The sequence below is a fragment of the Carlito syrichta genome, unplaced genomic scaffold (assembly GCF_000164805.1).
Source record: "Carlito syrichta isolate Samal-C Ts95f unplaced genomic scaffold, Tarsius_syrichta-2.0.1 Scaffold289214, whole genome shotgun sequence".
Classification (NCBI taxonomy): Eukaryota; Metazoa; Chordata; class Mammalia; order Primates; family Tarsiidae; genus Carlito; species Carlito syrichta.
The window spans coordinates 12,026-23,460 of NW_007233310.1; the positions used below are offsets into that span (position 1 = coordinate 12,026).

General features: G+C 55.6%; 1 protein-coding gene across 1 annotated transcript in view; it reads right to left on the reverse strand.

The window, feature by feature from the left end:
- Window positions 1-3,929: 3,929 nt before the first annotated feature.
- ITGA5 (integrin subunit alpha 5) overlaps window positions 3,930-11,435 on the reverse strand; it is a gene marked incomplete at its 5' end in the record, with an annotated part of 18,208 nt that continues 10,702 nt past the window's right edge. The window contains 9 exons of the mRNA XM_021710494.1: window positions 3,930-5,005; window positions 5,917-6,039; window positions 6,592-6,693; window positions 7,323-7,436; window positions 7,547-7,630; window positions 9,702-9,854; window positions 10,802-10,907; window positions 11,015-11,095; window positions 11,417-11,435. The exon at window positions 11,417-11,435 is cut by the window's right edge and continues 50 nt beyond it. Of these exons, the coding sequence (XP_021566169.1) occupies window positions 4,922-5,005; window positions 5,917-6,039; window positions 6,592-6,693; window positions 7,323-7,436; window positions 7,547-7,630; window positions 9,702-9,854; window positions 10,802-10,907; window positions 11,015-11,095; window positions 11,417-11,435 (866 nt within the window). The remainder of the gene's footprint in view (window positions 5,006-5,916; window positions 6,040-6,591; window positions 6,694-7,322; window positions 7,437-7,546; window positions 7,631-9,701; window positions 9,855-10,801; window positions 10,908-11,014; window positions 11,096-11,416) is intronic.

The following is an 11,435-nucleotide window of genomic DNA, read 5'->3' on the forward strand; positions in this document are numbered from 1 at the left end:
CTCGGCCACGAGACGAGTCGGTGGACTGGGAGGTGGAAATAGAAGCGTGTAACCGAGCTCATTAGGGCGACGGGGAGACGTCAGGGTATCCGGACCCAAGCGCAACCTTGGAGAGATGACCTGGATTGGGGTGGGGTGGGGGTGGGGCGGGGGAGCATCTCTCCAGGGCCTAAATCCAGGCATTCCTCAGGTGAGCGCCCATCGAGGACTGGGAAGGGGGCTGGTGGGTGAGGTGGTGAATGGATGGAGGGGGTGACAAAACGTCTGAGCTGGGAGAATGGCAGGGGAAGAGGGAGTCCAGGACACTTGGAGGTATTCTTAAGGGACCCCAGCACGAGGCTGGAGTCTGGGAGTCTGGAGAGGTGTCTGAGGCCGCTGCAGCTGCTACAGTCTGGACCTGTCTGGACCTGCCTTGAGAGGGAGGGTGGGGGCAGATCTCCCAGAATGCCACACAGTCAGCTTCAGGCCCACCCCTGCCAGAGGGAAAGGGGGTGTGACAGAAGGGACCGTAGGGGTTTTGGGGGGGAGGGCAAAAGGTGGATGGAAGGTGTTGGGACTTCAGGAATAGTTTAGGAAGGGGAAGGGGACTGGCATTTCTGGGTTGAGGAGGGAATTTGGGACTAGATGGCCAGTTCAGGTGCAGGAAGTTCAAGTTCCTATAATCTGGTCCCAGCAGTCTCTTGCCCTTATCCTATTGATCTAGTTTGAAGAAAAGGACTGTTTCTGAATCTGCCAAGACACTCCAGCTCAAGGGCAAGAGAATGCTGAGGGCGCCAATGCCTTGATCTTGTTCTCATTCAGAGGGCCAGAGGTCTCAGGGGACTGTGGCCTTGGGGGAGGAGATGGGGCTGTGGGTCCATTAGAGTTGGTTCTCTTGCTCTGGATCTGACCTTCTGCCATGCAGGTCAAGTCCGGCAGGACACAGCCTGCTTCTCCTTAGACCTGCCCCTCCTTCCTCCTTCCCATTCTTCCTCCTCCTGGGTGGACTCTGAGACCCAGCCAGGGTCATCGTCAGGCATGGTTGATCGGTGACAGAGACCCCTCTGCCCTCAGCCATTGTCCACCCTCTCACACCGCCCCAGGGACTCTGGGTTAGGGAGGTCTCAGAAGGGGGGTTGCTTAGCTTACCAAGGGGAGGCAGCTGGTTAGAGGGCGGGGTGACCTTGCAGGCAGCTGGGGTGGGGGGGAAGGTGTGTGGGGTGAATTCATTATTGATGAGCCCTGCACCCCGGGCTACTAATGAGTCCAGGCCGGCTGCTCTAATTGATGTCAAGAAACTTGAGACCCCCAGATCAACTTCCCGCCTGCCAGCTGCCTCTCTTGAGCCCCCTCCCCCACCCTGCACCCCCAGCTGCTCTGTTGGCTGCCTGGGGCCTCCTCGGCTCCTCCTCTCCATCTCCACCCACATGGACGAGGAATAGGGCTTAGGCCTTCTTGCCCACCCCATGTTCCCCTGGATTGTTCACGTCTCAAGGTGGCGGGGGCACACTTGCTCCAGGGGGAGGGAGGAAGAAACTTAGACCAGAGTCTGAGAACTGCAGCTCAGGGAGAGAGAGGCTCATACGAGATTACATCTGTGGCATTTCTGAGCCCAAGGAATTCCTTCCTTGTATTGTTCATCCATGGGTGAGAGACCTTGTCACTCTCTCAAATGTACAGGCTCCACAGGCTGACACACCCATGACACCGGCCCGTTTCTCACAGGCCACTTCCCCTCCTCGTTTCCTCCTCACAAAAATGGAAAACATTTTAGAGGTGGCCCCCCGGGAGTTTGGCTGCTGCCCGCCCTGCTCCTCCCCCAGAGTGGGGATCCTCCCGGGGTGTCTATCAGGAGTGTGGGCTCTCCTGCCTGTAGGACTCTGGGGCTTTGTGATGCTGCGGCTGCCATGCCTAGAAATGCTGGATTCTTTGCCTCATCCTGGCTTTTCTGACCCCAGTCCCCTTCCCTTGATGGGTTCTGTGAAGACATTCCCAACATCTAGAACTCTAAGAAGCCCCAGAGAGATGTGTGATCCAGGACTGACTTCCCAGGAGGGATATTTGGGGTGATGCAGGCACTGCTAGGCTGGGCCTGAGCTCCCAAGCGCAGCCCTGGTGATAGGGAGGGAGGTGGACCTCATACCCTGCCTTCCCCAAATTCCCATAAATTTGTGGCTGTGCTGCCCTCTGGTGGCTGAAGTCTAGTCTGGCCTGACATGGACATCTTCGTCTCCAACAATCTCATCCCTCTCCTTCTTCTTGCTCCATGTTAGGACAGGCTAGAAGAGAAAGGAGACCCCAAGGGGTCCCTCCCGTTGTCTTTGAAGACCTCAACCCTGTGGCATGCTGGTGAGGCATGAGGGCTTTCGTAGTCAGACAAGACTGAGTTTGATTCTGCTCTGCCACTCCCTGTGTAAGTTTGGGCAAGTTATATAACCTCCCTGGCCCTCAGTTTAGCCTTATGCAAATGGAGCTAATAGTACCTACTTCACAGGACTGATGTAAATTAAATGTGAGAAGCCAGGTGCAGTGGACCACCCCTGTAATTCCAGCATTTAGGGAGGCGAAGGCGAGAGGATTGCTTGAGTCCAGGAGTTCGAGATCAGCCTGGGCAACAGAGCAACGACCTCATCTCTACAAAAATTTAGCCAGGCATGGTGGCATGCACCTGTAGTCTCGCTACTTGGGAGGCTAAGGAGGAAGGAATTGCCTCAGCCCAGAAGGTTGAAGCTGCAGTAAGCTGTGGTCTTGTCATTGCACTCCTGACTGGGTCACAAAGTGAGACCTCCCGAAAAAGAAATTAAATATGATAATGTGTGCAAACTGTTTAACACCCCCACCTCTACCAGCACACCATCAAAACAAAACAATACAAAAGCTGACTGGCTTTCTTCTCATTTAGTTCTGTGGCTTTTTCCTTTCAGCTCTTTTTTTTTTGAGTTGGAATCTCACTCTGTCACCCAGGCTGGAAAGCAGTGGCACGCTCATGACCACGGCAGCCTCAACCTGCTGGGCTCAGGTGATTCTTCCACCTGTCTTCCAAGTAGCTGGAACTACAGGCGCATGCTACCACGCCCAGTTAATTTTTTGATTTACTGTAGAGACAAGGTCTTGCCATGTTGCTCACATTGGTCTCAAATCCCTGAGCTCAGGCAATCCTCTTGCCTCTGCCTCCCAAAGTGCTGGGATTACAGGTGTGAGCCACTGTGCCTAGCTTCTTTCTTTTTTTTTGAATTGGAGTCTCACTCTGTCACCCAGACTGGAGTGCAGTGGCCGTTCCCGGTCACCGCAGCCTCGACCTGCTGGGCTCCGGCAATCCTTCTGCCTCAGTTTTCCAAGTAGCCGGAACTACAGGCTAAGTTTTGATTTATTGTAGAGATGAGGTCTTGCCAAGTTGCCTGGGCAGGTCTCGAACCCGCGGGCTCAGGCAATCCACTCACCTCGGCCTCCCAAAGTGCTGGGATTACAGGCTGAGCTACCGAGCCCGGCGCTTTTTTTTTTTTTTTTAATAGAGATGGGTTCTCGCTTTTTGCCCAGGCTAATCTCACACTACTGACCTCAAGCAATCCTCCCATTTCAGCCTCCTAAAGTGCTGAGATTACAGGCGTGAGCCACTACACCTGGCCTCATTTTCTTATTCTGATTCTGGGAATCCCAGGTGAGAATCTTCTGGACTGTCCTCCCCACCTCCAACCTGGACCTTCCCCTTTGCTTTCTCCTCCAATCCTTAAGCCCCAAAGGAAGGGATTACTTTCCCTTCTCCCTTGGGAGCACTGGGGACTAGATCTGGTGGGAGCTGTGAGTGGCAGAGAAATCTAGCACGTCTTCCTCCCCTTCCATCATCTGTTACCTAGGAGACGGGAGCAGCTTCTAGCCCCTGGGGACCACCTCCTTCCCAGCAGGCCACCTGGATGGGTTTGGGAAGAGTGAAGCAGGAGATGGCAGATTCCAGTTCTGGTCAGTGGGGGCACTGGGTCAGGTTTATTGCACTTGCAACAGAGTTTAAATAAGTCCTGGGTGTCTGGAGCCGAGGGGAAGGAAGGGGTGGGGGGAGAGAGGAGGGGCAGCGTCAGTGCAGCTGGCGGGCAGAACCCAAACTCTGCAGACCCAGGGCAGTGGGCTTCCCTTGCTCTGGGGGCCTGGGAGGGCCTGTGTCTGGCCAGGCTGAGGTTCCAGATCTGTTGCCATTATGGCCCCTTCTGGGTCCTGGGCCGTTCCTGACTTCCCCCGTGTCAGGGGAGAGCTGGACCACCAGGGCTGGGCGGGCCCATCGTCCTGCCTGGATTAGAGTTCCAACATCTGCGTCTGGGTTCCAGACCAGCCCTGGACCCCAGGCTGGATCTGGCCCCACTTGAGTTCGGATTCCCCCCGGGGGCTGGGTTCTGGGCCAGCATCTATCCTTGTCTGGGGTCTGTCCTGAGCTGGTCCTGGGGCACCATCCATAGTTAGTGTTCTTTGTTGGCCCACCAGGGCGGGGGCTGTCCAGAGCTGCCAGGCCTCTCGCCCCAGGTTCCAGGTTCTCAGCTGGGGGCATCCTTTGCGTCTCTGGCAAGGCGGAGCACAGGTCTTTGCAGGCGGGGGCAGGACAGGAAGTCCTTATGGCATGTCTGGCCGGAAGAACTGCGAACAGGCTCCCCAGTTCCGGTTCCGAGTTGTTTCAGAAAACTCTCTCCAAAGCTGCAGGGAGGCTGGGGCCTCTGTCCCTGGATCTGTTCCCCCATCCGTGGAGGGAGTGTGTAAACAGGGTCCTTCACAGTGCATCGGGGGGAGGGGTCCCCAGCTCCTCGCCCCCCTGGCTCTGGCCCTTCAAGTATGTCTCTGGGCTGGGGAGAGGAGCTTCTCCCTGGCCCTCAGCACCTTCAGGAAGTGCCCAGGCCCCTCCCTTTCAGTAGACTGAAGGGAGGCTGGGTCTTCAGGATTGGGAGTCTGGGATTGGGAGGACTCAGGCATCAGAGGTGGCTGGAGGCTTCAGCTGAGCTTTTTCCATGGCGGTGCCGTACGGGAGGGAGCGTTTGAAGAATCCGAGCTGGTGAAGGGGAGAGGAAGGACAGTTAGGTGTTCTTGCTCCAAGACAGAACAAGGAGGACCCCAGTGCCTCCAGCCTCGACATCCTGCAAAAGCAGCCTCTGAATTCAGGATGAGACCATCCCTCCAAGAGGCCCAACGGGCCCAGGAGGGTGAAAATTGGGGATACCTTTTACCAGTGCCTTAAAAATGCCCCCAGTGAGGCCAGACATAGTGGCTCATGCCTATTAATCCCAGCACTTTGGGAGTGTGAAGCGGGAGGATTGCTTGAGCCCAGAGTTTGAGACCAGGCTGAGCAACATAGCGAGACCTCATCTCTACAAAAAAAAAAAAAAAAAAAAAAAAAAAGCTGGGCATGGCGGTACACATCTGTAGTCCTAGCTACTCAGGAGGCTGAGGTGGAAAGATCACCTGAGCCCAGGAGGCCGAGGCTGTGGTGAGTTGTGATCATGCCACTGCACTCTAGCCTGGGCGGCAGAGTGAGACCCTGACTCAAAAGTAAGCAATAAATTAAATTGAACGTCCCCAGTTAAGCTAGAAATGGTAGATACATTTGAACCCAAGTATCAACTCTGATTGCCTAGTAGTGGCATGAGCAAGAGTCTGAGGTCACTTCTAGGATCTGAACACTTGCTGCAATGGGTCTTTGGAGAAAGTGGCAGCATGAATGCCATGGGTCTGCCATCTGCTGGTTACAGTGATTTTGCAAGTACAGGGCAGCTTGTCATGTTGAATCCGGAGGCTCTTTCTAAGCGAGGGGCTGTCGGGTGAGGAGGGCTCCTGCAGGAAGGTCCAATGGGATGCATGTCGCCGGGACAGAGGCGGGCATAGGTCTGGGGAGCTGGTCTAGAGGTGGGCACTTGGGCCTATGCCGGGTCAAGGGCAGCAAGTCAGGGGCAGGACGCGGCTGACCTTGTAGAGGATGTAGATGAGCAGACCGAGGAGCAGAAGACCAAAGAGGATGGCCAGGATGATAATCCACAAGGGGGCGCCCTGGCTGCCTTCTGCCTTCATCCACTGCACGGCGGTGGCCACCTGGGAAGCAAGCTGGGTGAGGTCACTGGGAACCCGGAAGTTCCTTCTACCTTATGCTTGGCCCCTTCCTTGTCAGTTGATCTAGACCCACGACCCACCTCTTACTTTGCGCAAATCGTGTTTTGAACGTAACACGTAAGTTCCCAAAGTGTGCGATGTGTCTCTTACTTTTAGGCCTTCACATCTGCGATTCCCTTTCCCCAGAAGATTCCTTTCCTGATTAGTTCAGCTAGCTCCTATTATTCTTCAGGTCTCAGCCTGAACGTCATTCCTTCTGGGAAGCCTTTCCTGACCCAGCCAGACTGGGTTCAGGTGTTCCTATGATGTGTTTTCATAAATATCACGGCACTTGTTACACTGGGTTGTCAATGCCCATGGAGCAAAGATACCACATTGGTCTTGCCCACCACTACATCCCTGGCACCCGCACAGTGCCTGGCACATCGTAGATGCTCACTATGGAGTTGTTACAATAGCAAGATCAGCCGCCACCCCATGTCTCTGCACTCTGGCCCTGTCTTCCTTGGCCCAGACCTCTGGCCCCGGACTCACCTGAAGTTCCTTTTGGGGAAGCTGCCGAGGCAGGATTCGGTAGGGCATCTTCAGGGCTTCAAACACAGCTTCACACTGCAGGCTGGATGGCTGGTGCTCCCGCTGTGGGTGGGGAAAAGTTGGTCAGGGCAGGCTCCTTTGGGACCTGGAGGACACAGGGGTCCCCACAATCTGGCTCAGGCTATGATCTTTCCTTATTGTGGACTCATTCTCTCCTGAGTCTTTCTCGATGCTCCTTATGAGATAATAAATGTGTAATTGGATAATTGTAACTCAATAACGTATAATTAGATGACTACGTATTCAATAAGAAAACTTTCTTGGAACGTTGAATGTGGGTTGACACATTCTGGCCTGTCGCAGGTGCTCAGTAAATGACTGCTTCTCACTACTCCAGCGTCTGCTCACCTCTCCACTACGGATTCATCCTCCATCTTGGTTTTTCTATCATTCTGTGCACACGGGTCTCCCTCCCTCCCTTCTTCCCTCCTTCCCTCCTTCCCTCCTTCCCTCCTTCCTCTGAATGGGCCTGGAAAGGGAAGCTGTTGCTCCCAGTGTGGCCACTAGGTGACGCCAAGGACACACAGCCTAGTCCAGACAAGGGCAGGCAAGGGGAGCCGGGGTGCCTGGGTCCCGCCTGCCAAAGGAGAGGTGGTTAGGGCAGTGGTGAGAGGTGTCAGTCCAGGCAGGCCCGCAAGTCAGGGGTCAGGGCTGTGGTGAGGCTCCCTCACCTGCAGGAAGGTCTTGGCCCAGACTCGGAAATGCAGCTGCAGACTTCGGCTCTCTTGTCGGTGCAGCGGCCCCAGCTCGCAGCGCAGCCTGAAACACTCAGCCTCGGGGCATTTCTGGGAAGAATTAGAGGAGCCTGGAACCTGGAGTTCTGCCCTGGCGGTGGCTCTGAGAACCCAACAGGTACTCCACGCCTGGCCCCGACCTTACTCCCCGGATGGCTTACCAGGATCTGAGGACCCGAGGAGGCAGGGCTGCGGCCGGGAGCCTCCCGTCTCTGCAGGTGGTGCAGGGAACCCTCCGAATCCAACTGTAAGAGGAGATTGTGCTGCCTTTCTCATCTCATGACAGCTTTTTTCCCCTTTCTCTAAGAGACAGCGGCTTGCTCTGTTGCCCATGCTGGAGTGCAGTCGCAACATCACAGCTCACCACAGCCTTAATCTCCTAGGTTCAAGCAATCCTCATGCCTCAGCCTCCTGAGTAGCTAGGATTACAGGTGCACAGTGTCATGCCCAGTTAATTTTTTTAATTTTTTAATTTTTTTTTTTTTTGAGTTGGAGTCTCACTCTGTTGTCCAGACTGGAGTGCAGTGGCCGCTCCCGGCCACTGTAGCCTCGACCTGCCGGGCTCTGGTGATCCTTCTGCCTCAGCCTTCCGAGTACACCACACCTGGCCGATTTTTGATTTATTATAGAGATGAGGTCTCGCCAAGTTGCCCAGGCGGGTCTCGAACCCGCGGGCTCAGCCAATCCACTCACCTCAGCCTTCCAAGGCACGGGATTACAGGCTGAGCCACTGAGCCCGCTAATTTTTTTAATTTTTAATTTTGTAAAGATGGGGGTCTTGCTATGTTGCCCAGACTGGTCTCCAACTCTTGGCCTCAAATGATCCTCCCACCTCAGCCTCCCAAAGTGCTGGGATGACAAGTGTGAGCCACAGCGCCTGGCCTTTATTACATCTTCTAAGTTCCTCTGCATCTGGGTTCCAGAGCAGTTTCAGCCTAGTCTTTTTTCTCTCCCTTTATGGACCTGTCCAGCCTTCCACCTCCTGTATGCAAGGCACTGAGCTCAGTGTCAAAAGATGGCAACAAATAAAACTTGGTTCTTGGAGTTCACATGGAGGAGACGTGTAAATGAACAATGAAGACCGTGTTCCTGCCGAGGGGCCTTTGCAGTGGCGATCCTTCTACTGGGAATGCTCTTCTCTGAGCCTTCACAGGTAGGTCCCGCTTGTCCTTGGGGCTTCAGTTCACCTGTTACCTTTTCTGCACGTTTTCCCCTCAGTCTTCCCACAGCCTATGAGCATGCTCACCACTTCTCAGTGCCCGCTTAACTTCTCTCTCTCTCTCTCTCTTTTTTTGAGTCAGAGTCTCACTCTGTCATCCAGGCTGGAGTGCAGGGGCACAATCACAGCTCACCACAGCCTAGACCTGCTGGGCTCAGGCGAGTCCTCTGTCTCAGCCTTCCAACTACCATGCTTGGCTAGTTTTTTTTTCTCTTTTTTTCTTTTTGAGCTGGAGTTTCATTCTGTTGCCCAGGCTGGAGTGCAGTGGCAGGCTCATGGCCACCACAGACTCAACCTCCTGGGCTCAGGCAATCCTTTCACCTCAGCCTTCCAAGTAGCTGGTATTACAGGCACGCACCACCATACCTTGCTAATTTTTTGATTTATTGTAGAGAAGAGGTCTTACCAAGTTGCCCAGGCTGGTCTTGAACCCCTGAGCTCAGGTAATCCTCTTGCCTTGGCCTCCCAAAGTGCTGGGATTATAGGCGTGAGCTACTGAGCCCATCCCAGCTTTTTGATTTATTGTAGAGACGAGGTCTCACCAAGTTGCCCAGGCTGGTCTAGAACCCCTAGCTCAGGCAATCCCCCTGCCTCCACCTCCCAAAGTGCTCAGATGCCAGGCGTGAGCCATCATGCCAGGCTTATTTTTACTTTTTTTCTCTCTCATCCTCCACTGGAATGTAAGCCCCATGGGGACCTTGTCAGTTTTGTTGGGTGCAATATTTCCTAACAGTGCCCAGGACAGGCACTCATTTAGTTAAATGTTCATGAGCCAATGAACTAGAAAACAGGCATTGGGGGCCCAGAGGAGTAGGTCTGAGGAAGGCTTCCTGGAGGAGGTGGCACATGACTAGGAGGTAAGTCAGGAAGTGAAGGAAGATATTTTAGGCAGGAAGACAGAAGTACCATGGATCAAAGTCTGTTTCCCTCCAGGGCTCTGCGGTGCCCGTGGGCCTTCTGACCCTCCTTCAGTGGCCTCAGCCTCAGCTACAGACAAGTATAGCCTCCCTGCCTCTTCTGGGGGGAGCCCTGCAACCTTCCCCCACCCCTCAGCCTCTGACCTGTCCCTTTCCCCATGCCTATGTCCAGGCTCTCACCTCCAGGTCCTGGGGGTTGGAGGGGTGACTGGAGGTGCAGTTGCTGAGCCCCGTCACCTTGGTCACGTAGAGGAGCCGCTGACCTTCCAGAGCCTGGGGACAGCTGAGCTCCAGCACGCCCTGGCTGATGGAGCTGGGGCCCAGGTTGATGAGCTGAAGAGGGAAGCACAGTCGTCATGCGGGGGCTTCTGCCCTAGAAGCCCTGGACCAGCCCCTACTATGGGGCTCCCCCGTCTTAGGAGTGAGATGAAATCCTCTCTAACATTTTTTTTTAAGTGACAGGGTCTCTCTCTCTCTCTCTGTGGCTGGAGTGCAGGGGCATGATCATAGCTCACTGCAGCCTTGATCTCCTGGGCTCAAGGGATCCTCGCGCCTCAGCTTCCCAAGTGGCTGGGACTGTAAGCACCATCATACCTGGCTAATTTTTTTATTTTTATTTTTTGTAGAGATGGGGTCTCACTATGCTGTCTAGGTTGGTCTTGAACTCCCAGATTCAAGCACTGCTCCAGCTTTGGCCTCCCAAAGTGCAGGGACTACAGGCATGAGACACTGCTTCTGGCCCTAACCAACGTGGAAGCGGCTCAGTCCCTTTCTTTCCTTTTTTTTGAGTTGAAGTCTGACTCTGTCACCCAGGCTGAGGTGCAGTGGTGTGCTCACAGCCACCGCAGCCTCAAAAAGCTGGGTTCAGACAATCCTTCCGCCTCAGCTTTCCAAGTAGCTGGAACCACAGGTGCGCGCCACCATGCCCTGCTAATTTTTTTGATTTAATGTTGAGGCGAGGGCTTGCCATGTTGCTCAGGCTGGTCTCGAACCCCTGAGCTCAGGCCATCTTCTCACCCCCGCCTCCCAAAGTGCTGGGATTACAGGTGTCAGCCACCGCGCCGGCCCGTCCCTCCTTTCTAAGTCCTTCCCCCCTCCCTGGCCAGCGTGTCACTCGCTACTCACCCTTCCCTCTTGTCTTCCTCTCAGTCGGGGGCCCCAGCCATCTGTCACTCACACTGGCTCCTCCTTTGCCATCATTCATTCTGGCCCCGCCCCTCCACTCCCTCTAGCCCGGCCTGCCCGAGACCCGGCCCTTCCTGTCTCCTTTGGGCCCTCACCTCATAGACATGGTGGACAGCAGGGCCCACGTCCCCCTCCTCCTGAGGCCGGTCTCGGGGCTGCCAGTCGCTTACTGGGAATAGCACTGCCTCAGGTTTGGAGACACTAAGGAGGAGAGCGGTTTCGAGGAGGGCAGAAGGGACCCCGTAGGCACCCTTCCCTGGGCGTCCGTCTCCCCTCCCAGAAGGGGCCCCTTCTGCCCTGACACTGACCCGTTAAGGGACACCTGGGCCTGAGCCTCCACGGAGAGCCGGAAGGAGACCACGTCGCTCTGCGAGTTGTTGAGATTCTTGCTGTGGGAGGGGGGCAAGCCTGAGGGTGCTGGGGCAGCGGGTGGAAACTGCACCGCCTGCCGCCCGCCCCTGGCTCAGCCCCGGCAGGACACGCCCACTCAGGTCCGGCAGGACACGCCCTCTCGGCGCCGGCAGGACACGCCCACTCGGCGCCGGCAGGACACGCCCACTCGGCGCCGTCCGGACACGCCCACTCAGCCCCGGCAGGACACGCCCACTCAGGTCCGGCAGGACACGCCCTCTCGGCCCCGGCAGGACACGCCCACTCAGCCCCGACAGGACCCGCCCATTCGCTCCGGGCCGGACACGCCCACTCCCTACCTGAGGATCTGGAAGTCAA